Below are 25,762 nucleotides of genomic sequence, written 5' to 3' on the forward strand. Positions count from 1 at the left end.
TCACCTCAGCCTCCCAAAGGCGCGGGATTACAGGCTGAGCCACCGAGCCCGGCTAGTTGGGAATTTAAGCAGGTCATTTATCTTTAACTTTGGTTTCTTTAGCTGTACATCTTGAGGACAAAAATAATACCTGCCTCAGCACGTTGTGGTGGGGACTAAATGAAATGATATACGTGGGTACAGCCCTTACATGTTACCTTCCTGAAAACTGACCCTGGTTATTTGCGAACCCACAGAGTTCATAAAGTTGCAGAGCAGTTTTAAATTCTACAAGTGGACAATAGATGTGTCTGTCTAGTGACATTGTGCCACCTTTTGTGACTCTGGTGTGGGACTTGCCTGATATCTTCCATAGCATTGTGAGCCACTGAACTGGCAGCACCCACAGGCCATGCGTTATTCTGAGTGGTGTGGGCAAGCTTGTTGACGTGGCCCCGGACTTCCGTCCAAATGGGAACAATAGGTGACAGTTGGCTCTCCGAAAAGCTTTGCCGAGTACTGTGGACCGGTGGAGAGCATCTAGGATGTGGTCAGGCTCCCGTGTGCTTGTTGCCTGTAAGCTACTGGAAGGTCACAGCAGTGGGCAGGCCACCCCCTGGCGGAAACAGGCTGCATAGTGCCGGAAGGGATCAGTGTGGTCCGAGAGTGCTCTGCAGGTACACAAGTGTGGCCTGAGTGTGCCCTACATGTGCATGTGGGCTTTCTGAGGTATGGAAAGGAGGTTGACTTTCAGCACACCTGTTCCAGTCAGTTGTGAAGTGACTACCAGCAAGGCAGGGTTTAGGCTTTGGAGTCTCATGCTCGTTCTGAAATAAGTGTCAACAGCCTTTTTTTGCTGAAAAGATAATCTGTGATGTTTGTGATTATCTGGAGAGTGTGATTGAGTATCTACGTATGTAAATGTAAAAAGTGGTCACCACATGCTTCTGAGTGAATTATAATCGATGTTTTAAAATTGGAGGTATGGCCTGGCTCGGTGGCTCAGCCTGTAATCCCAGCACTTTGGGAGGCCGAGGCAAGTGGATTGCCAGAGCCCTCAGGTTCGAGACCAGCCTGGGCAACTCAGTGAGACCTTATTTCTGCAATAAATAAAAAATTACCTGGGCATGGTAGCACGTGCCTGTAGTTCCAGCTACTTGAGAGGCTGACATCGAAGGATCACTGGAACCCAGCAAGTTGATGCTGGGGTGGCTGTGAGTGTGCCACTGCACTCCAGCCTGGGTGACAGAGTGAGACTCCAACTCAAAAAAAAAAAATTAGAGGCATAATTATGGTGGCTGAATATTGGTTTGTGTTAAGGTAACAAAATGCTTTTAAATTTCAGATGTGGTAATGTTTTCTGGCCTTCAAGGATGAGATATTTTGCATTGGTAAAATGTTCTGATTAAGTTTAAGCTTCAGTTGCCCAAATGCCTTCCAAACAGCAGGTGTAATTGAATGTAATTTTGTTGTTACTTGATGATTCAGGGTCTTTTAAAATATCTTTTTTATTTTGGGGGGATGGAGGTGTTTGATCCAACGTAGTTTCTACATGTGTTTTATTTTTTCTTGTCCTAATGTCAGACTGCCCTCTGCCACATCTGCTGGGTACATTCCTTATTCAGATAACCTCTTCTTTGATAGTCCATTGATGATTTCCTGCCAGTGATTTCCTTTAGGCTGAGAACAACCATCAAGTTTGGGAAGGTTTCTGGGTTAAACAAAGGCAGGATTCTGTATGGGGACTGCTGGTGTGGTGGGCCTTTGTCACAACTGTTTTTTTTGCACTTTGTGTGTAGGGATGCTAGTCTCATTGCAGACAAGCGGGCTTTACTCTTGACATCTTTGCATGGGGTGTTATTTGTTATACATTTGCTACTGATATTGCTGACAAGTTTTCTTTCTGCTTCATAAACAGTCAGAATCTGCTGTGTGACGTGACGATTGTGGCAGAAGACATGGAGATCCCTGCTCACAGAGTGGTGCTGGCCGCCTGTAGCCCTTACTTTCATGCCATGTTTACAGGTATAAAATGCTTTGGTTATGGGCACTTTTTATGTGTATTCAGACCTGAGCTTTTCTATTTTTTTTTTTCTTTTAAAGTGGTGGAGTCCAATTCAGGATTAGGTAGACTGAGCTTTTCTTTTAATTTTCTTTTGTTATTAACATCTTGCTTTATGAAATGAAGAATTACAACGAGGCATGCTCTTGCCTCCCTCCGAGTTTCCCCTTATCTTTGTTTGCCACTGCTATGGTCAATAAACATGCACACGGCACACTCATACTCTTATGCTCCACTTCCCTTTTGACGGTTGTATGTACATTTTATTATATTTATTCCTGCCATATATAATCACTTTTTCTTTTTCTGAGTTGGAGTCTCACTCTGTTGCCCAGACTGGAGTACAGTGGCACACTCTCAGCCAGCGCAGCCTCGACCTGCTGGGCTCTGGCGATCATTCCGCCTCAGCCTTCCAAGTAGCCGGAACTGTCGGTGCACGCTACCACGCCTGGCAATTTTTGATTTATTGTAGACATGAGGTCTCGCCAAGTTGCCTGGGCTGGTCTGGAACCCGTGGGCTCAGGCAATTCACTTGCCTCGGCCTCCTAAAGTACTGAGATTTTAGGCTGAACCACCGAACCTGGCCTGTAACCACTTTTTGATAACCTTACTATTTTGGCAAAAGAAAACACGGTTACTATTTTACCTTTCTTTTCTTTTTTTTTTTTTAGTTGGAATTTTCACTCTGTTGCCCAGACTGGAGTGCAATGGCATGAACATGGCCACCACAGCCTCCTGAGCTAAGGTGATTCTTCTGCCTCAGCTTTCCAAGTAGCTGGAACCACAGGCGTGTGCCACCATGCCTAGCTAATTTTTTAATTTATTGTACAGACAGGATCTTGCCATGTTACCCAGGCTGGTCTTGAATCCTTGGGCTCAGGCAATCCTATCACCTCTGCCTCCCAAAGTGCTGGAATTTCAGGCATGAGCCACTGTACCTGGTTTATTTTATATTTTTTTTATAAATGATTTTCATATTTGCTTCATCCACTGTTTATATTGAACAAAAACATTCTTTATTTGGAAATATAAGAAAATAGGGTAGCTTATCCACAAACTTAGATTTTCCTTTGGTAACTGTAAAAATATATAGAATGATTTTGGTACTCCTGGAAAAGAAATAATTTATGCCTGTCACACTTGAAGTCCTTAACCTCGTTCTTTTTTTTTCTTGAGTCGTGGTCTCACTCTATCATCCAGACTGGAGTGCAATGTACAATCATGGCTCACCTCAGCCTCTACCTCTTGGGCTCAGGCGATCCTTCCTCCTTAGCCTCCTGAGTAGCTGGGACTACAGTCGTGCCACCACACCCAGCTAATTTTTGGATTTTTTTTTGGTAGGGACAGGGTCTTGGTATGTTGCCTAGGCTGGCCTCATTTTTTTTTTAGAGAATTTAATATATAATACTGTATAAAGAAATGACGTTATTATTCCATTGGTGAGTTTATAATCTTAAGGTATTGGTACACCAAACAGAAAATACAGATACAAATGGATTATACCAAAAGGCAAAAATACAAAGCTATTCATACTTTTGAAACTGTTATGTATTTCCTGTGCCTAACATTTTTCTAGAGAATGTCAAGGAATATTGAAGCCAGGTGAGTCTCCTGCCTCAGTGGCGCCTTGTGTCACTGGGACATGAGAAGCACACCCTTTAAGCAGGTCATGGGTGGGGGAGATCTGTGTGTCCCCAGCAGTGACGGGGCTGCTGTGGGGGCACTGAGAGGAGAGGCCCTAACGCTTCCTGCGCCTGGTGGACATAGGTGAAGGTCAGAGGCCATATGGAGAGACTGACTGAGTGAAACTTTCTGTGTGTGTCTTGGGAGTAGAAAGGGTACTGGGTCCCTCTCTTTCCAGCCTTTTGCAGTCTTGCTGCTTCTGAGCAGAGTGAAATATGAGACACAGAGGAAGGCTAGCAGATGTGCTGTGAGCCTTGTGGGAGGTCATTTGGGAGGGGGCTTTCAGCGGAGGCTGAGCTGAACTGCCAGTGCCAGTGAAGTCAGGCTAGTCAGGTTTCTATGTCTTGGGGTTCACTTGTTTCTCTTGGCTTACTTGTACATCTTACTACCCCTGGACGCTTTCAAGAGAGAGAGTCTCTAAGTTTGTAAGAGGAGGACTTGACCTGGAATATGTTGGGTTGACTTTGGAATTCCCCGTAGGTGGCCTTCCCTCATGTGGCCCTGCTGTTGCTACTTTCTTGTGAAACTACTGGGTTTTGGGAACCTCGATCAATCTATACTTCAGTTTCCCCATCTGGAATGTGGGGATGATAGTGTTACCGGCTTTCTAGAGTTTTGTAGAGATTAAATGAGATCATATATGTGAATTTCTTAGCACTTTACTTGGCACATAGACAGTGCTCAATGTTGGCAGTAATTATTATGGTTATCATGGTCAGTTTTTTAAACTCCAAAATTCCAAAATTTCTTTTTATTCTGTAAGAATAGAAGATTAATAAAGGCTTAGACCAGACTTTTTTTTTTTGATAAACATTTTATTTTCCACAGAGTAGCAAAAACAGAGTGATTAACTTAGGCCTGTAAGCGCAAGGTTACTTTGCTTTCCCCTCAAACAGCGTTGGAGACTAAGAGCCTCCAAACTCCTTGGGCCTTAGAAGTCCGGTGACATGGACGCTGGATAGGAAAGAGAGGGCTTGCTGCATCTCTAGCTTTCTCCTCTGCTTGCTTTATCATCTGAACTGCATCACCTTCCCTCTTTTGTTCTGTCTGATAGTTCTCTGTTCTTCATGATTTAGCTGACAAGCAATTTATGATTACGTGAGCTTTCCCTAAGGAGGGAATGGGACCTGAAGATGTTCCAGTTCTAAGTATTCCTAGTGCATCTCAGTGAACTAGGGTGGGTACATCTCGCAGTTCAACTGGTTTCTGCCTGAGAATGTACCTTCCGTTTTTGGTCAAACATTAGATTGCCATGTGCTAAAACAGATGCAAAATAGGAATACTATGTTAATTTTTGGCACTTAATATAAAATGTGAATTGAGTACCCAAATTGTGTGTTTCTTATAACTTTATTGAGGCATATTTTATATATCATCAAACTTACCCATTTCTGATAACAGTTCCCTGATTTTTAATAAATCAGGGTGATTTTCTGAGTGGTGCTGCCATCACCATAAATCAGTTTTAGAACATTGTTACCCATATAATATTTTTGAGGTTCATCCATGTCACGTTATGTTTCAAAGGAGGGTTTTTTTATTTATTGCTAAATAGTATTCCTTTGTATGGATATACCAAACTTTGCACCTGCTCACCAGTTGATGGATGTTGTGTTGTTTCCATTTTTAGCTATTATGAATAATGCTGCTATGAACATTCATGGGAAGTTCTTTGTGTGGACATATGTTTTCATTTCTCTTGGGAGTAGTACCTAGGAATGGAATTTCTGGGTCACATGGTAAATTTATATTTAGCTTTTTAAAAAACTGCTAAGCTATTTTCCAGAGTTGCTGCACTTTGGAATTTTACATTCCCACTAGCAATGTGTGAAGATTCCCATTTCTCTACATTCTTGCCAAGACTGTCACTGTCTATCTTCTTTTTAAAATTATAGCCATTCTAGTGGGCGTGAAATGGCAGCTTATTGTAGTCTTAATTTGCATTTCCCTAATGACTAGTGTTGTTGAGCATCTTTCCATGTACTTATTATTTAGGCTACATTTTTATGGTTACTCAGCAATAGAAGCTGTTTGCCTTTCTGGCAGTCTTTGTACTTTTCTTCCCTGCTTTTGAATCTACTTTTTAGTTAAGTTGACAGAGATTAGGTGAATGAGATAAGAGATTTGGTCTAGATAGTTTAGTGTATGTATATACATTTAAGTATGTGCTGGAATATGAGTCCTTTATTTCTTTATTTGTTTTTATGGCTTTAGGCTTTTTTGTAAAAATTATAGTCAGACCAACAAGTAGACCATTGGATGCTTCCATTACATCGGACTCTGTACATTGGGATTCTGCTCAGGGACATGGTGTACCTTGCTCTTGTTTTCCTGGGACTAACCTAGTAGGGAATGGGGAATATGCAGATGTTCTTGTTGGCCTTTGTTTTTAATCTCATAAACTGTAGGTGAGGTTTTCATTTAGATTGCATCACCTGAAAAATAATTGTGTTATTCATCATAGTTCCAAGTATTCGAGTAGAGAAGGGAGGTGAAAACAATTCTGTGATGTAGTCACAGGTTCTTACTTTGCCAAGTATGGGCCTATTTAGAGCAAGGCCAGGGTGTTTCACTGTGATTTGAGAAATGACATATCAAGTTGAGTTCTTCTATTTTTAGATTACTTGTTTGTTACAGATGTGTCATTTAAAAAGCTATTTGCTTAGCAAATAATGTTTGAAGTTTATTTGGTGCCACAGGCTAAGATTTCTGAAATCTGGTAGGAAATACTGAATTTTTATTTCTAGCCTTTTTTTTTAGTGTTCTTTTTGATTTTATTGTTGTTATACTGAACATGATTCAGTAATTTATCTTTTTTAATTTTGATTTATTATTTGAATGATTAAGAAGTAAGATTTACAGAGTCGTGTGCCTTACTGTGTTTGTCTAAGATTCATGTTTCCCTTCATAAAGGAATGTTTACTGAGGTCTCCTTTGTGCCAGGCACAGTCCCTTTGGGAACCATAGAGATGAATTAAACAGATGAGTCCCTGTGCTCATGATTCTGGCTGGAGAGAGAAGGAAAGGTTGCACAGTCAGTAAACATGTGAATAACAGATAATTTCTTTTATTATTGACTGCTATGATGAGAATCAAAAAGGATGTTGTACATAAAGAGCTCAAGTTAGAATGCATTAGGCTACATGTCACAGAAAACTCCACGCAGACTGGCTTAGGTAGTAAGAGTGGGCTGGGCACTGGGTGGGGCTGGTCTGCAACCTGGGGATGCCATTAGGAACCTGCTTTCTTCTGTCTCTCTACTCTGCTGTCCTTAATGTTATCCTGAGCTGATTCCCCTCCTAAGATGCCTTCCGAGTAGACAGAAAAGCTCATGGAAGGAACAGGGCTGTCTCTCTTTTTTTCTCTTTTAGGAGCTAGGAAACCTCCCAGAAGTTACCCAAAGCAGATCAAAGCAGGCTGGGGAATGCATTACCATGTGGGTCTTAGGTGGCGGTGGAAATAGGGAGCGTATATCCTGACCACCATCTAGTATGCTGCTGGGCATGTGGGTCAGCTCACCAGACCAAACATGTCTGTGTGTCAGTGATTTCTTTGTAACCCGTGATGAATAAAGAGCATGATGAGAGCAGGTGACAAGTGGAACCTGAAAAGTAATGGAGTATAATTTATTTGTCAAATGTAGCTGTTAATTCGTCATTCATTTAGAGTTTCAGCATAGTTGAAGTGTCTATATTATGCTTTTACTTTTTTTTCAGGTATTTTTACATGCTAAACACAGAGCCTTCAAGTTAGACAAGCCCCAACAATCCACGAGATCCAGGAAGAGTGGGCTAGAGGAAGGTGCCTTGCATGCAGGGAAGACTTAACTTTTCCATATCCCGTGAACCTCCTTTCCCCCTTCTCTGAGGGGAAGAGCATTTGCTGGAGCAATAGACTTACTGCCCAACCCCTTCCTCTTGCCATGTGGATGTGTGTCCATCTTTCTTATTTCATCTCCCCTTCCCTTGTAGTACAGGTAGATGCTTTTCTTCCTGGGATGTAGCAGGGTAGGTTTTGAGCTATTTTAGCTCTGAGGTGAACAGCCTCTTTCTTGAGATCTTGCCAGAGATAATCTCCGGGGAAGAAGGCAGTTAAGTGCACATCACTGTTATTATTTCACTCCTCCCAGGGTTTGTGTTTGCAGAGGAATTTTGTGTAATTATGATTTCCCACAAGCTTTTCTTGTGCTGGATGGTCGCTGACGGTGCACTGTACTGAAAGAGCAATGAGCTTTCAGGACGTCTTGAGGCCATTGTGTTTTTTTTATCAGGAGATGCTGGATTAAGGTGAAGGTGACGGGTGACAGTATCATTTCCTGCTGCTGCTTTTGTCTTTAAGACCTAGTGAATTCTAGATCCAAGCCTTTCTGCCAAGGGTGTTCATGGCACTTGGCCTTGTTCTTGGACTTTCTTTTAGTTTTTAATTGGGGTTTTCCCCACCATTCATTGTTTGTGGCTCTTGATGTCATGGGCCACTGTATGTTGTCCACACATTGGTGCTCAAGCCTGCTTCCTTCTCTCCCCACATCCCCTGGATTAGGGGCCATGGCTTTTTTTTCTCCTTCCTTGTGTTTTCTCACAAGTGGGTATTAGAAATTAGGTCTACACTACGTTAGCAGGCAGTGAAGTAGAAGGGTGCCAGTTTTAATAATAAGTCCTGGTACAGAAATGACCTCAGCGTGACGTCTCTGCAGTGACAAGCAGGAATGAACTTGGACCAGGTCTCTGTGACAGGCCTTTGCCACTGCCCAACTCTGACACGACCCCTCCTTGTCCTTGCACAAATCATGTGTGGTTTGTGTCCTCATTGTGTCCTGCATGAGAAGTGTGACCTCCTACTGAAAGTCGCACACCTCTAGGCCTGGTCCAGCCAACACACCCCTTGCAGGCATCTGTGGGCTTGTTGTGGGAACAGTGCTAGCTATCCAAACGGGGCCTTTCAGCAGATGTTCCTTGTCATTAGCCAGAGGTGATGAAGTTCTTATCTTCCAGTCATGACTGGAAAGCTGTGAAGAAAACAAAATGCTCAAAAGCATAGACCACATCTGACACTGGTCCTATAGCCACAGGCATAGCTTCTGCCCAGGACACGTGGCATGCTCATCATTGTGACGTGGTTTTCAGGTGCAAGTGGTAACAGAAGCTCGGGTGCGTGTTTTAGGCCTGCACAAAGGGCTGACCATGTGGCCTACCAGATACAGCGCGGGGCAAGAAGGTGTGTCAGTCCCTCGGCGTCAGGACCCCCACAGTGTGGTCTTGCTGTCACATCGCTCGTACTCCCTTGTGTTCCAGGTGAAATGAGCGAGAGCCGGGCAAAGCGAGTTCGAATAAAAGAGGTGGACGGCTGGACCCTGAGGATGCTGATTGACTACGTGTACACTGCAGAGATCCAGGTTACAGAAGAAAATGTCCAGGTGAGTAGCCATGTGCACCATTCAGCTCTTTATGTGTGCTGCTGTTAAATCAAAAGAGCAGCCTCACAGAGCTTGCAATTTGTACCAGAGTCATAGGGCTTGTTGTTAAAATTGTATTTCTAAGGGGCATGTGGAAGGATTGTGTCTTTTTAATCACGTTTCTGATTTTAGTGGCTTTTATATGCTGAAAGTTCTCAGTTACAAGCCCTTTACATTTCTGAACGATGCTTATTCTTTCATGAAAACACGGTCATACTCACTTCTAACCATTGACTGAAGCTGGCCCCCAAGTTTTCTTTGTGATTTTGAAGGGTGAGGCCTACACAGGATGTTTTTCAGTGCCAGTGTTCTTTGTTTCTTGAACTATTTCTGCATCCTCTTAAGTGTTGCTGGAGTTTAGCTAAACGTTGACGGTGTGTCTTCTTTATTTTCCACGAGGAACAAATGTTTTATAGATGTTATGTAAATGCTTGAATAGTACAGATGGGATAGAATGAAAGGTGAAAGCCATCTTTGAAACGGCCCCTCTCTCTGACCCCCTGCCCTGCCCTCCAGCCCACATGCATTGACTCTCTCTTCTGTCACTCAGGGTGGCTTCTGGTCTCTGTCTGGACTGTCCTTTCAGAGCATTTTCTATGCAGTTGTTCACACTCAGAGTTTTCTTTACTGAGGGAGATTCATACTGTACTTGTTTCACTGGACAAAATATCCTGGAGGTCTTTCCACATAAGTGTGGATGAGTGTAGCTCCTTCTTTTATGTGGCCTCCCATATGTTAATCATGTATGATTTTTACCATTATAAAATGATGCAGTGAATGGATATTTTATATTTCCATCCAGAGTTTCATGGGCTGGGTTCCTCAGAGTGGAATTGGTAGATCAAAAGCACATGCTTATAGGAAGCTTTTGGTAATGATGCCAGATTGCCATCTAAAAATTTGTGTTTATTTACATTTTTTCCAACAGGGACACTGTGTTTTGAAGACAAAAGAACTAGGACTAAATTCTTTTTTTTTTTTTTGAGTTGGAGGCTCATTCTGTTGCCCAGGCTGGAGTGCAGTGGTACACTCGTGGCCACCCCAGTGTCAACCTGCTGGGCTAGACCTGCTGGGCTCTGGCGATTCTTCTACCTCAGTCTTCCAAGTAGCTGGAACTGTAGGCACATGCTACCATGCCCGGCTAATTTTTTGATTTATTTTAGAGACAAGGTCTCGTCAAGTTCCCCGGGCTGGTCTTGAATCCGCAGGCTCAGGCAATCCACTTGCCTTGGTCTCCTAAAGTGCTGGGATTACAGGCTGAGCCACTGAGCCCGCCAGGACTAAATTCTTAATAAATAATTTTAAAATTCTGTAGATAGGAAATTGTGATTCAATCTTTTATGCCTTCTAACTAGTTGAAATGTGCTACAGAATGTTTGGGCTTGGAGCCTGGAGTATTTGCACTTTAACTTGTTAAGACACGGTGTTGGTGGTTACATGTAAGTCCTGCGTTGGTGAGGACTCTGGTGTTCTCTCCCGGGTGGCTTCATCCACCTTGGCTTGGAAGTTCCAGTTAGGAGGTGAGCCATTGGCACAGCCTTGCTCGGCATTAGGTTGTGTGAAGGTATGAGTCAGATACTGAATGAACCTTTTTTTTTTTTAACAGGAGAAGGTGTTTGGTGTGTGTCATGAGACAACAGCACTGACCTGCCATCTCGCTCTGGTCTCTTCTGTATACTTAGACTATTTGCTAGATTCTGAGCATTGTTTTAACAAGAACTTACTTTGTTTCTTTATGCTCGTTCTTATTCATTTTAGTACACGGCCTAATTGGGCACTCTGTCTAACCTTTAACAAATAAATGACTGACTTCTTTGATTCACATAGTGGGCCACATGAAGGACAATTGAGAAAGGTAGTTTTGAGCCTAAGAGACTAAGCTGTGAGTTCAGCCCTGAATGCGACTTGTAGTAGTTCTTGCAGTGGGGAAGTTGGCCCACTGGGAGTTAGAGGAACACCTCTCGTGCTGCTTTCAGTAATGGTCATGTTTCAGTCCTGCAACCTCTTGCCATACGAATTTGTCTTCTGTGTATATTGCTTAGCTTTTAGAATACACAGGAATACATTCTAAGAGTTGGCTTTTGGCAGACTTATTACATGCTTAACATTTATATAGTTGGTTTTTTTTTTTAGAGGGGAAAGTATGCCTCATTTAGCATAGGGGTGTTCTGCTATGTGAAACTTTATATTCCATTGAAATATTCTTGTTTTGGAAAAGGCAGTTTGGAAATGAGTTCAGTTAAAATAAGCTGCCCTTTTTATAACATTAGGTCTTTTTCAATGAAATGTAAAATCAGGCTTTACAGATACATCGGACCATGTTTCTCTGTTTTGTGCATTTTTTGGTCTATCTGTACTTTGTTCAGTCTTTCTTGTAAAGTGCTGTCTACCTTGAGAAAGGGCACAGTATGGCACAGGTATCTGGTGTCCTACTGCTAAGAAGCTGATGTCTGAAGTGACTTACCTGGAAGCTGTGTTCTGCATACATGTGCCCCGAGAGTGCTGACAGTGGGCACAGAACTTCCTGCAATTCCGATGTTTATTGGTATATTTTTCTCAGTTGTCCTAGAATCAAATCTTTTGCCAAGTGACCTTACTTTTCTAAGTTTCTTTTAGTGACAAAGTATTCGGGAGGGGGGTCCCCTTACAAAAAAACAGAACTATCTTTTGGAGGGTGGTCCTTTTGTAGGACACTTGTACTTTGTTCCTCCAGATCAAACGGTCAACTGAAGTTTTTATCTGGAAGTTTTGAAAAGGTTGCATAATGATTAGCTGAAGAAACATCCCCAGTTGTAGCAAACAGGCTACCCCGGTCTTCCACCATGACAGTGTACCTGCCCACGCTGTGCTGAGTGTTCAGCAGTTTTTGACCAAAAATGGCATGATCCCCATGTCCTCCCTCTTCACCCAATCTCACCCTGAGTGACTTTTTGTTTCCTTGGATGGGAAAAAGTCCTTAAAGGGAAATGTTTTGCCAGTGTGGAAAATGGTTAAACAAAAAACGGCAGAAGCACTAAAAGGCCTCAAAATCGGTTAGTTCAAAAACTGTTTTGAGCAGTGGAAAAAGCATCTTGATGGGTGTATTGCATCAAATGGAGAATACTTTGAAGATGACTGAAGTTTAAACATGTAAGAATCAATACACAATTTTTAATAAATAAATTCCAGGGTTTTTGGGTTCCCTTTGTTCAATATTGGGATGGCACATGTCCTTGGACTTGTATGTCTCAGTGTGGAATTGTAGTGCCTGGAATGCTGAGGTCCAGCCACCCACTGGCAGTCAGTTGGCGATGGGACAGGTTCAGAGCCCTTGCTTCTCAGAGTCCTAGTGTAGGGTCTCTTCCAAGATGCCATAGGTCTGTTTCTTAGACAGATTTTAAACAATGTAATAGCTGTTTGAATAAAGGTTGTTAACTTGGAGTCAGAATGAGGAGATCAGTAATTTGTAAAACAAACTCCAAAGAAAGAACAGTTGTTTCTGTATCATACAAGCGATAGAACTTTAATTCTTGGCTATACCAGACTTCCCAGATTTTTGTGTTTGTGTGTGTTATTCTTGCTTTTTTTGTTTAGGTTTTTACACTTTGGTTTTAAGTTTGAGTATTTGGTTTATTTATGCAAAAGTTGGAGGATAATTTGAGTGAAATGCTTTTACAGCTATTTATTTTTTAAAAGAGAGATTACAGGCCGGACAAGGTGACTGAAGCCTGTAATCACATCACTTTGGGAGGCTGAGGTAAGGGGATTGCCTGAGCCAACGGATTTGAGAACAGCCTGGGCAACTTGACGAGACCGCATCTCTACAATAAATAAAAAAAATTAGCTGGGCATGGTTGTGTGCACGTATACTTTCAGCTACTTGGAAGACTGAGGAGAAGGATCATCAGAGCATAGCTGGTCGTTGCTGGGGGTGGCTGTGAGTGTGTTACTGCACTCCAGCCTGGGCAATGGAGTAAGATTCCGACTCAAAAAAAAAAAAGAAAGAAAATGTAAAAGAGAGATAACAGTGATCTATCACAGAAACAAAGAAGAGTTCTCCCTCATAAGTGGACCCTTAACATTTACCATAATACTATAAGAAAGGGATTGGCAGTAGCGAGATACTGCTGGTGGGGCAGGGTAGGGGTGGGGGGAGGACAACACACAGCATCAGTAAGGGTACCTGATCTCTCAAACCTGGCAAAGTGGAGACTAAAGGGAGGCCCAGACTTTACCTGTACAATATCTACTTGTATACCTAATTCTGAATTGTATGCCATATCTTTAAAATAAAATAAAATAAAATAGAAACGAAAGAATATCACATATTTTACCGTGATTATGCTCTGATTTAACTTTCTGTTGTTGATGAGTGAATTAAAATTTAACTTGTGTCTAGAGTTTCCAAGCAGATTTTATGAGCTGTATAAATCTGGGGAATAGAGAAAATATAGCCCATGGCTGCTATAAGGTGGGCTTTTCAGCATTTGGGGATTATGGACACCTTTGAGGATCTTATGAAAAACTCTGGATGTTTTTCTAAGGAAAGGCTCACAAGCGTGTCTATACAAAGTTCTGCATTCACTTTCAGGAGATCTGGGTACCTTGCTGCCTACCCCTACTGTTAATAATTGGCTTTAGATAGAAAAATATTCATATATAAACATATGCATATATGACTTTCACATGGGTATATCTCCAGCCATGTGCTGGCCATTTTATAAATATCTCATGTGATGATTTTGTCTCCTCATAAGGTAGGTATTACCCCATTTTGCAATTGAAGCAATAGGCTCAGTGAGGTTAAATAATTTGTTCTCTCCATCATGGAGTAGCTATTAAGTTGTCATTAACTAGTATTGCCTAAGAAGTTTATAAATTCAAAAATGTAAATATTTCTATAACTGAAATTTTTTTCATTGTCCAAAAATTATTCAAGATACATGCCTCCTCATAAATGTGTTAATTAACATTTTTGGAGAATTCTAAAGGGTCTTGAATTTCTTAAAGCATTTACTTCATTGTTTGTAGTTTCATTACATGCATTTTGACTTCTCAGCTTTTGGGTATTTGTTTTGACTTGCTAGAATTAGGTAAGAGTTTTCCCCTTCACACAAATGTGAAACACAAAGATAAGGATGTTAATAAACAGTATCCATGTAAGTAAATACTCTCATTCCCAAGTTAATATTATGAGTATTCATTCACAATTCTGTCTGTATTAGAACTTTTATAATCACAGAAGAATTTAGGAAACGTCTGATAATTTTGAATGGATGGGTTGTAAACAATCCATGAAACTCATGTTGCATAAATTGGAGTTATTTGAGACAGAAACTTCTCTTTGGAAATGGAACAGAATTTAAATGGGAGTTTTTCAGCAGACATTTGAAATCAATTATTGGTAGTAAGCCCACCAAACGTTTAATGCAATCTCCATGTAGTAGAATGCTCAGCATAGTGTGTCCATTTTATTGGTGTGGTAGGGCAGGTTGTTTTTGTTTTAAGCCGGACGTGCTAGGCATGTGTTGTGTGCATAGTGTTCTATCCATGCGGTGTTTCCAGAGGGAGTGCATCTCATCAAGGGGCTTTCATGGTACCAGGCCTACTGGCAGAGTTGAAACAAGTCTTGATTAAATTGGCACAATCAATAAAGGCTGTTACAGTGGAGAAATCATCAAAAAGAGTACATATGTACCCCAAATATTTTATTTTAACTGAAAGCACGTACATAGACAATTGCATGCCACTTTGTGCATGTATGTGTGAAACCCAGCATGGTCCCCAGCTGGAGAGCTACATATTCTTTTTCACAAACCACATCAGAATTATGCATCAATTTCAGTTTTTCAGGTTTTTTTTCCCCCAAGTACAGCAAGAATTGAGACATTTGAGATCTTCTTCAAATTATACAATTTTTCTTTCATTCCTCCCATGTCTGATTTGATTCAAACAATTTTTTTTTTTGCAGTAACACATTGATCAAGTCACTCTAAAGCAAGCAACTTAGTTTTTGTAGAAACAACTCTCTTTTTGCATTCACATCTTGTTAGATTACAGATATTTATTTATTTAAATTATATAATTTCAGCAACAAGTTCAAGTGTCAGAAACATGTGGGAACAAATGCAACATGTCTGAATTGATGAAATGCAGCTCAGTTGGAGGAGCAGAGGATACAGGCACAGTGGAGGGTGATGACAAGGGCTGTGGCTTATCTGTTGCAGAGGCTAAGTGGAGGTTGGGGAAGAGTGCTTTTGCTGTGTATATTTCTAAATTGTATAGATAAACATTGAAATGAAAGCCCCAGTATGTGGTTGTTTGTTTTTATTTTCCCAGTAAATAATATGTAGAAACATGATATTTATATTTTTGATAGATATACAGATTTTTTAAAATTTTTAATTTTTTAAAGATATGGGGCACAGTTCAGGATTAGGTATACAAGTGGTCATCGTACAGGTCAAGTTTGGGCCTCCCTTTGTTCCCCACTTCGCCTGGTTTGAGATCAGGTATCCTTATTGATGTTGTGTGCCCCCCGGATATTTGTTTTTAAAATGGATATTTAAGACACCCTATCAGTTAGACACTGGCGGAGTACCTGCTAAGTGCAGTGGTAGAGGAGGCGATGATGGTAATGGAGGTAGCAGTGGTGGTGATGATGGTGGCAGAGGCAGCGATGATGGTCATGATGGTGGTGGTGATGGTGGCAGTGATGATGGAGGTGGAGGTGGTGGTGGTGATGACATTGGCGGGTAATGGTGGCATTGGCGATAGTGGCAGTGATGGTGGTGGTAGTTGTGATGGATATATTGGTGGTGGCGGCGGCGGTGGTGGCGGCGGTGGTAGCTGTGGTGGTGGTGGTGGTTGTGGCAGTGGCGGTGGTGGTGATGTCTACTCCTAGGTTGATGGCAATGTTTTTATGTAGAAAAAGCTCATCCAGAAAGAGACTTGGTAAGTGCTGGGCAGTTATAATTACCACAGCCAAGTAAGTTTGGGGTTGTGGAGAATCTGTGTTCCCAGAGGGACCTGGGTAGCAAACCTAGGATCTAGGGCTTGTCATATGGGGTATAGGGCTCACATGTGGTATGGTGGGCATGAAGGTGCTTAGGGAAGCACACCATGTCTAGGATAGCACGGTTCATGCTACGTCATAGACACTGATGAGGTGCTTCATAAGCCTTAGGTCGAACTGGACTGTGCTTGAAGATCTGAGCTTGTTAAGATCTGTAGCAGACCAGGCTGGATCAAGGAAGGATGAATAACCATGTGGCTGCTTTTTATCCATGGCTTGTCCATTTCCTTGTGTACTTCTAAGCTATTCAGCTTGCTCATTTTCCACCACCAGTATGGATCCCGAAGAATTTTAGTTTTCAGTCAATAGTTCATTAAATATTGATGGGGCATCTATTATATGCCAGGCGATATTTCAACTGTAAGTGATACAGTGTCACACAGGACCGACAAAGTCCCTGTCCTTAAAGGCTGCCTGTTGTGGAGCAGGGGTAGGGGTGTTACAGACAGTATATCCAGAAGTAAACACACAGGACAGTTTTACATCATTATTCTCAGATGACTCTTGTCGTTTGAGCAGAGACCTGAATGGAGCAGAGGATTAAGGCAGAGAACATTCCAAGCAGAAGGAGCATCAGGTGCAAGGACCTGCGTGAGTAAGCTTGGCATGTCTGAGGGCCGGAAAGGAAAGGACGCTCATCATTGAGGAGGGTGAATGTGGGAGAGTGAAGAAAGATGGAACTGCCAAGAGCCAGCAAGGGTGGGTTGTAGGCTATGGTAAGGAGGCTGGCTTTTTTCCCCATATTTAGGGTTTGGCAGGGGAGTTGTGCTTTAGACAGATTGTACCCCTCCCTTAGCTGGGTGTGGAGGATGGACTGTAGAGGGCAGTCGTGGGAGTTGGGGACCATTTGGACACCTGCTGGGGTGGGCCAAGAGAGAGACTGAAGGCTTGGGCCTGGGTGGTTGGTGTGGGAGAGTGAGCACTGGTCAGATTTGAGAGCTGTTTGGAGGTAGGACCAGTGGCATTTAATGATGGATTTGCATGAGTGCATGGAGAAAGGAGAATGATTGAGGATGGCTCCTTGGATTTTAGCCTGATGGTGGTGCTGCTGTCTGGGATGGTGAAGACATGGGTGAGATGTGTGGTTCTTTTTTGGTCCTGTTGGCTTTACCAGTTGGATTTGCATGGAGAGGTGCTGGGCAGGTGGTTCAGCGATGAGGAGGTTTCAGGTGAGAGAGGTAGAGTTAAAATCACCAAGCTGGCTGAGGTCACTTTGAGAGACAGTGTAGATAGAGGAAGCAAACCAAAGACCTGTCTAGGCGCCCCAGATGTTCAATGTGGGGAGGGGGATAAGCAGCCAGTACAAAGGACGAAAAGCAGGTTCGTGTGGTATCACAGAGTCCAGTCCTGGAGAAAAAAGTGCTTCCAGGAGAAGGTATTGGTATTGTGTCTGATGTTTCTTTGGTCAAGAAAGTGAATGAAGGGTGAAGGGATCGCTGACTCTGGTGAGCGATATGAGGGTACATATTGCCGAGACAGTCCCATTTTATACCTTTGAATCTGGTGTCTTGTCATTAGTGCTTATTTTACTCAGAAATGTTCCAGTGTGGATGATAAATCCTGTGGTCATGCCAGTCATTAGTGACCTTGGAAGAAGCAGCTTAGATGTGATAGTGAGGAGAAACAGAGGGGATGACCAGAGAGTATTAAGACAGCTCTCTCAAAGGTGCCTTGCTCGGAAAGGGGAGAGGTGTGCCAGCTGGAAGAAGTGCGGGTTTAAGGGCATGGCTTTTTGTTGGGTTATATTTTAAAACATGTTATCTGTTCATTAGGATGAGCCAGTAGAAAATCAGAAGTGGATGCGATACAGGGAGAACAAGCAAAGCAAGGGTGTGATTGGGAGAGCCTTACAAAAGAGAGAGGGTAGATTTAAGCAAAAGGTGACGCTTGCCTGAGATGGGCAACAAGATCCTGTCACTAACCAGAGGAAAGGCAGGCCGCATTTACAGACAGCAGCAGGTTGGCGGCGGGAAGGGAGGGAAGCAGGTGGTGTGAAGAACTGCGGCAGGTTAATCAGTAAGAAGAAACATGGGGAAGGGTGCTGGAGGCTTGGGAGAGACCAAGGATGTCACGTCATTGTGCTAGTGAGAACAAAGGGGAATTCGCTGGTGAGATTGGCAGAGCTGGCAGCCACACTGTGCACTCGCTTGAGATCTGAGGTCATAAACATCAGGTGGAGTGGTGTGTGATTTCCTTCAGCCAGTGCAGCCACTCACATCCAGGTACGGAGATGATGAGCATATCAGTCATTGCCACAGAAATGCCGTAAAGCAAACCATCCCAAAACTTGCCACTTAATAAGAAATCATTCATTCTTATGGAGTCACAGATTGGCTGAGGCTTGCCTAATCTAGGCTGACTTTGGCTGATTGGCTCAGTGCTGCTTATTTATTTCAATAGTTTTGGGGTACAAATAGTTTTTGGTTACTTGAATATATAGTGGTGATAAAATCTAAGCTTTAAGTGCAGCTACCACCCCCACCTGTGCACATTGTACCCAATAGGTGATTTTTCATCCCTTCCCCTTCACCCCCTCTTCTGAGTCTTCAGTGCCCATTATACCATTCTCTATGTGTTTGCAGACCCTTAGTTTAGCTCCCACTTGTAAGTGAGAACACATGGTGTTTGATTTTCAGTTCCTGTGTTAGTTCACTTAGGATGATGGTCTCCAATTTCATCCAAGTTGCTGCAAAACACATTTCATACTTTTGTATTCCATGGTGTGTGTGGTGTGGTGTGTATGGTGTGGTGTGTGTTTGTGTATCACATTTTCATGATCTACTGAGGGGCATTTAGGTTCATTCCACAATTTTGCAATTGTGAGTTGTGCTACGACATGCTCTACGTTTTTTAATTCTTCTGGAATAAGAAAGTTTAGAACAAAACACCATGAGTGGGTAGTTGAGAAGGGTGGAGGAAGAGAATTTGGAATTCAAGAAGCTGAGATTTCTCTCTATTTTGGATGTTTTGTTATAAAAAATTGTCAGAAATTGTAGTGGAGAGGAGAATGGTGATTCAGGTTTTAAAAGGGCATCAGTAAATGAATAGGAGTGACTGAGATGTGGCTAGATTATCTGAGTTCAGCGACATCTAGATGAGGGGGTGAGAGGACCTGTGCTTCAGAGGAACTGGGGTTTTGGTGAAAGGAAGGAGGAACCATGGGAAGCTACATCTCCAGACCTTACAGTGGCTTTGTTGTTTTCAGATGTCAATGGTGATTGGTTAGTGGGTCAAGAAATAAATTCAATAAGTCATTATTAGCATTTAAGGAAAAAAGATTAGAGCAGGTAATGCTACTTGAGGCTAATGACTATTTCAAGTCTAAAGTTTAAAACAGAATATAGCAAGTCCTACAAGTCTGCATGCTTGTGGAACTTTGAGTTCTAGTTTGTGATGTAAAAAGTCTTCCTGTAGAGTGTGGTCAAAAAAATTTGAAAATTAAGTCATAAGTTATTTGGGGTATATGAGAAAAGTTTCATAAATAGTGGAGATGTGACTGGATGTGTGCTGTTAATTATGCATAAATATATTTATTTTTATGTTATTTGTGTGTATTTTTTATTTCTTTTTTCTAAACTGCTATTATTACTATTTTTATTATTATTTTTTAGAGTTGGAGTCTCACTCTGTTACCCAGGCTGGAGTGCAGTGGCTTGATCTCTCACCACAGCTTCGACCTCCTGGGCTCAGGTGAACCCTCTACTTTAGCCTTCCAAGTAGCTAGGACTGCAGATGTGTGCCACCACTCCCAGCCAACTTTTTCATTTTTTGTAGAGCAGAGGTCTTGCTACGTTGCCTAGACTGTTCTTGAACTCCTAGGCTCAAGCAGTCCTTTTCATCTTGTTCTCCCAAACACTGGCTGCTAGTACAGCGTAGAGATTCAGATGCCCTGCTTGAGATGGTGAGCAGTGGGTGTGGCATGCCTGGCCTATTGCTCAGCTTTGTAAGTCTAGAAATTATTTTGTTACCTCCTTCAGAATTGACCAGATTCTTGGGAAGTAGGTTAGTCTAGCCAAAATCAAAACACCAAGATGATCCTAAACTAGTTTTCAATGAGGTAGCCAGTGTTCCTAGTGACTAAATATGTGTACGTCATCCAGTGTGCACTGTTCCTTGAGCCTAAGTACCTGAGTGATAGAATTAGTCATCAGAGCGTTGCTTTGGGAGCAGGGAATCACAGGAAAGGGGGTTTACTTCAAAGGGATAAGGAGGGGTACTGCTAAACAATGCCCCCTCACTGCAGGACATACCTGTCTAGTGATGTGAGGATTGGTTGTGTGCCATCATATCCTGTGTCTCTCTACCTTTCACCACATTGGAGAAATCATGACAAATAATTGCTCTCCAGATAACCTATTTCTGAATATTTTGTAATCTGATAGTTGTTATTTTCTATTCCCAAGCACTTGAGGATGTGGCAAACTCTGTCAGACACAGTGGTCCATTGAGATGGGGATTCTCAGCAAGAGAATAGGGCCTAGTATTTTGAATTCTTATTTATCTCCTTATGGAGATTCAACAATGTGAACCATTTTATGTACATATGTATGTGTGTATGTATATATTTATGTATTTGTTTATTGCAGAGATAGGATCTTGCAACATTGCTCAGCTGGTCTCGAACTCTTGGGCTCAAGTGAGCCTCTTGCCTTGGCCAAAGTGCTGGAATGACAGGTGTGAGCCACCAGGCCCAGCCCTGATGTGGACCATTTAAATCTCATGTTAAAAATAATTTCTTCTAACAGACTGACTGCATGCTGGATTGTGCTCTGAGCTTTGCTGTATCGTGCTCAGGCCTGCTTCTCCAGCACCGACTCCACCTGTCCTGCTTGGATAACTCTTCACTCTCAGCTGTACTTTAGAAGTGGCCCAAGTAGCAGAGCAGTTCAGTAGAATGCTCATCTCCAAGGTGGACAGAAACATCTATTGAGCAGTTTTGTACGTGTGCTTAATAGTCTCTTAGGATAAAAGCATTTGAAGTAAGTTTATAATGTTGTGTATGAGTTACTGTCGAATAACTCAGAAAACAGTGATAAGGATGTGATTAGGCTGGCTCTCTGCGGGAAAGCTTCATGGGCCAGTGGACTCTGGCTGATTTTCATATTTGAATTCAGAGCTCAAATCTTGAATCTACTATTGATTTCAAGAAGGGCCTTGAGTAAGACGTTAGCCCTTCTGTTTCTCAGCTATGACATGAGACTCATAATGCGTTGCCACCTAATAGAAATGGTGTAAAATAGACCAATTAAGGCTTGCAAAAAAGACTGCGATGTTCTATGAATGTTGAACAGAAATAAGAAATAGGCAGCAATAAAAAAAGCTTGAGACCAAGAAAAAGAACCATTTGTGAAGGTTGTTTGGGATCATTAGGTAGAAAATGGCCCATTGTGACCTTTTCCTCACTCTTTATATACTGATTCAGGACATATTAAAGCATATTCTTAATTTGCTCTAGAGTGCTCTCCACCCAGTGAGTCTTAGTATTTGAGTGAGTGTGAAGACAACACTGTGGGTGGCATGGCACCCTGCCACACCTTTGCTTGAGAACAGCCTGTCCACTGGTCTGATACTTGGAGTGGCTGGAAGAACATAGAGCTGTGTTGTTCTAGCAGCATCTGTTGAGGGCTTACTTCTCTTCCATTTGTTTTTTTCTTTTGAGATGGAAGTGCTTTGTAAGGAAAAGGGCTTGGCAGATAGTTTGCTTGGAAATCAGCAGTTAAAACTTAAAAAATGCCGGGCTCGGTGGCTCAGCCTGTAATCCTGCGCCTTTGGGAGGCTGAGGTGAGTGGATTGCCTGAGCCCGCGGGTTCGAGACCCGCCTGGGCAGTGAGACCTCATCTCTACAATAAATCAAAAAATCAGCCAGGCGTGGCAGCGCATGCCTATAATTCTGGCCACTCGGAAGGCTGAGGCGGAAGGGTCGCCGGAGCCCAGCAGGTCGAGGCTGCGGTGGCCGGAGCGGCCACTGCACTACAGTCTGGGCAACAGAGTGAGACTCCAACTCAAAAAAAAAAAAAAAACCTTAAAAAAATACATAAATTCCCTGAATCAAGCCTTCAGGACTAGTGGGGGTTTGTAGTATAACAACAGGAACTCATGTCACTGGAATAAGTTTATCTCACATTCTAACCACAGAAACCTGTCAATTTGATACTTTATCACTTTTCCTAGGTAACGCTAATTTAAGTTTATTATTACTATCCAGAGATGTAAACATTTAAATTATTTACAATTGGGTTTTGCTGTTAATTGTATTTTATTAGATAAGTCTAAATTTGGCAGTCTGCATGCTTTTAATCAAAATATTAGACCAATTAGAACATCCATTCCTCAATCATTCCAGCAAATTACATTTACTCTGTATAAGTCAAGAGTACAGAATAAGCCAAAGCTTATTATTATTATTGTTATTATTATTATTATTATTATTTTGAGTTGGAGTCTCACTCCATCACCTAGGCTGGAGTGCAGTGGCATATTCACTGCCACCCCAGCATTGATCAGCTGGGCTCCAGTGATCTTTCCACCTCAGTCTTCCAAGTAACCAGAACTACAGGCGTGTGCAACCACGCCCAGCTAATTTTTAAATTTATTGTAGAGACGAGGTCTTGCCAAAGTTGCCCGGGCTGGTTTCAAACCCATGGGCTCAGGCAATCCACTCGCCTTGGCCTCCCAAAGTGCTGGGCTTACAGGCTGAGCCACTGAGCCCGGCCAAAGCTTATTATTTAAAATTTAATATGGAAAGGTGATTGAGGTTAGCTAAATTTGAAAAAAGCCTAGGAGTCTGTTGTAAGAACATTTTATAAAACTAGATGTATATCAAACTTGAAGTTTGTTTTTTTTTGAGTTAGAGTCTCAGTGTTGCCACCCAGGCTGGAGTGCAGTGGCATGCTAATGGCCACCACAGCCTTGACCTGCTGGGCTCAGGACTCAGGTGATCCTTACACCTCAGCCTTCCAAGTGGCTGGAACTACAGACGCACACCACCATACCCAACTATTTTTTAAAAAAATTCTTGCTTAGAGCAAAACTGGGTCCTCTAGAAGTATTAGTAATTGAGTTCCCCGTGACTTTATACCATTAAAACATTTAATCCTTGAAGATGTTTCCATGGTTGAGTCACTTAGAGATTCATGTTTTAAGTCATTTTATATGGTACATAAAAGGCATTTATCTTGGTGAGCAAAAGGTGCCTCCGTCCTGATTGTGACTTGGCATCTTCTAACAGTGCTGTGGTGACTGAACAGGAATGAGGACATGGAAGTGAACAAGAGTCCTCACGGGGTAGACATGTTCCTTGATTTCTGCGGTTTGCCTCATGCCATGTGGGTGGAACCTGTGTGTGGGATAGTGCCTTGGAGTTAGGCTGGCTGCCAGCTCAGGGCAAGTCTCCAAACCAGCTTGGGTGTGAGAGTCTAGAGTTGTTAGTGTCTGTTTATGGCAGGTTGCTTTGAGACTAGCCAAAGGTTTTATAGACCCTAACTTTATGATGTGGAATTTTCAAAATAGTGTTACTCCTTGGATTTTAATGTCTTCATTTATAGTTAGGTTAGTAAAATTAATGTGTACCTGATAATCTGGTTTAAGTGTACTGTGCCTTTTCTCAGTGTATATAATTTATGAAAACTTTATTTCTTGTGACAATAGAATATAGTGATATGACTAACGTGTATTAACAAGCTGCTGTTTTAAAATAAGTTTATAAATGCTAGTGTAGAAATTTGGTCATGTAAGTACATTTCTTTTTTGTTTGTTTATTTTGGATTCTACCTGGCAGAATTATTATTTTCTATTAAAATTTATTTTATGGTTTGTAAATGCCATCCAATGACCTCTGGCTAATCTCTTAGTGTGAGTTCAAAGTACAGTTGTCGCTCGATTTCCATAGGGGTTGGCCCATGCCCTTTCTTGAACACCAGAATCTGGATGTTCAAGTCTATGCATGTAACCTAAACATGCCCTCCCATATACCTGGAATTGTCTCTAAGTTACCTATGGTACCCAATGCAACGTAAAGCTGTGGAAATAATTGTCTTGTTTTGTTTTGGAGTTAGCATCTCACTCCATCACCCAGGCTGGAGTGCAGTGGCATGCTTATGGCCACCCCAGTGTCAGCCTTCTGGGTTCCAGCAATCTTTCTGCCTAAGCCTTCCAGGTAGGCAGAACTACAAGTGCACACTACCGTGTCTGGCTAATTTTTTATTTATTGTAGAGATGAGGTTTCGCTAAGGTGCCCGGCCTGGTCTTGAACTCACAGGTTCAGGCAATCCACTTGTCTCGGCCTCCCAAAGTACTGGGATTATAGGCTGAGCCACTGAGCCTGGCCAGTACTTGTTAAACTGTAAAAGTCTGTACGTACTCAGTTCAGATGTAGTCTTTTTCCTGAATATCTTTGATCCAAAGTGTTTGACATGGATGTGGAGTGGAACCCACAGATGCAGAGGGCTGACTGTGCTTGTTTTTTTCCCCCTAATGGGGTATGATTTGCATGCCATAGGTCTTAGCTGTACAGTTTGCTAAGTTTTAACAAATGCACACACCTGCTACCCATACCCAAATCAAGATTCTCAGCATTTACAACCTCCTCTCCTCCCAGTAACCCCCCACCCCATTCCCAGGCAGCCACTGATAGAAGCTCTATTATTGTTGAGCTTCCTATAAGTAGGATCCTACACTATGTGCTTACACACAACATGATATCTGTGGGATTCATCTATGTTGTGTGTTTCAGTAGTTTGTTCTTCTTCATTGATGAGTGTTCTATTGTATGAATTTACTCCAGTTTATCATGTTGATGGACTGTATTTCAAGTATTGACTGTTATGAATAAAGCTTTAAGCACTTTGCTGAGGATCATTGAGAATAACACATACTCTGTAATTAAGCTTTTGTTGGGGTCAGAGAGAGGCTATCAGTAAAATAGATGAAGTTACTTAATCACCTACTAAATGTGATTTTTTTTTTTTACCTAACGTGTACTTTGTTATTATGTGTTTTCTCACTTTTTATTTCTCCAGTAATAATTTGATTTTATAATCCCTCTCTTCTTTTTTTTTTTTGGAGTTGGAGTCTCACTCTGTCGCCCAGACTGGAGTGCAGTGGCCGCTTCCGGCCACCGCAGCCTCGACCTGCTGGGCTCCAGCGATCCTTCCACTTCAGCCTTCCGAGTAGCCGGAATTACAGGCATGCGCAACCACGCCCTGCTGATTTTTTGATTTTATTGTAGAGATGAGGTCTCGCTGCCCAGGCGGGTCTCGAACCCGCGGGCTCAGGCAATCCACTCACCTCAGCCTCCCAAAGGCGCGGGATTACAGGCTGAGCCACCAAACCCGGCTCCATCCCTCTCTTCTTTATGCCAAGCATTGACTTGGAGAAACAAAGTTGGGAGATAGTATGTGAATACTGATTACTGACAGGATTTGAAGGTGAGAATATAAAATAATTTCTGGTGAAGAATAGCATGCAACTGACAAAGAGCTGTTTGTCCAAGGAGCAAGAGTGTGTTGTGTACATATGTGTGGTTGTGCATGTC

General features: G+C 42.2%; 1 protein-coding gene across 5 annotated transcripts in view; it reads left to right on the forward strand.

Annotated features, from left to right (window-relative positions):
* The window catches only part of KLHL2 (kelch like family member 2), a 117,943-nt gene that overhangs the window by 22,301 nt on the left and 69,880 nt on the right, over positions 1-25,762 (forward strand). For 2 of the 5 annotated variants that reach the window (XM_008058298.1, XM_021712457.1), the window contains exons 3-4: positions 1,898-2,004; positions 9,016-9,137. The exons of 1 other annotated variant lie outside the window; for it this stretch is intronic. In XM_008058298.1, the coding sequence (XP_008056489.1) occupies positions 1,898-2,004; positions 9,016-9,137 (229 nt within the window). The remainder of the gene's footprint in view (positions 1-1,897; positions 2,005-9,015; positions 9,138-25,762) is intronic. 2 more of the 5 variants (XM_021712458.1, XM_021712459.1) reach the window with 2 other exon arrangements.

Source organism: Carlito syrichta, unplaced genomic scaffold, assembly GCF_000164805.1.
Source record: "Carlito syrichta isolate Samal-C Ts95f unplaced genomic scaffold, Tarsius_syrichta-2.0.1 Scaffold303285, whole genome shotgun sequence".
Taxonomy (NCBI): domain Eukaryota; kingdom Metazoa; phylum Chordata; class Mammalia; order Primates; family Tarsiidae; genus Carlito; species Carlito syrichta.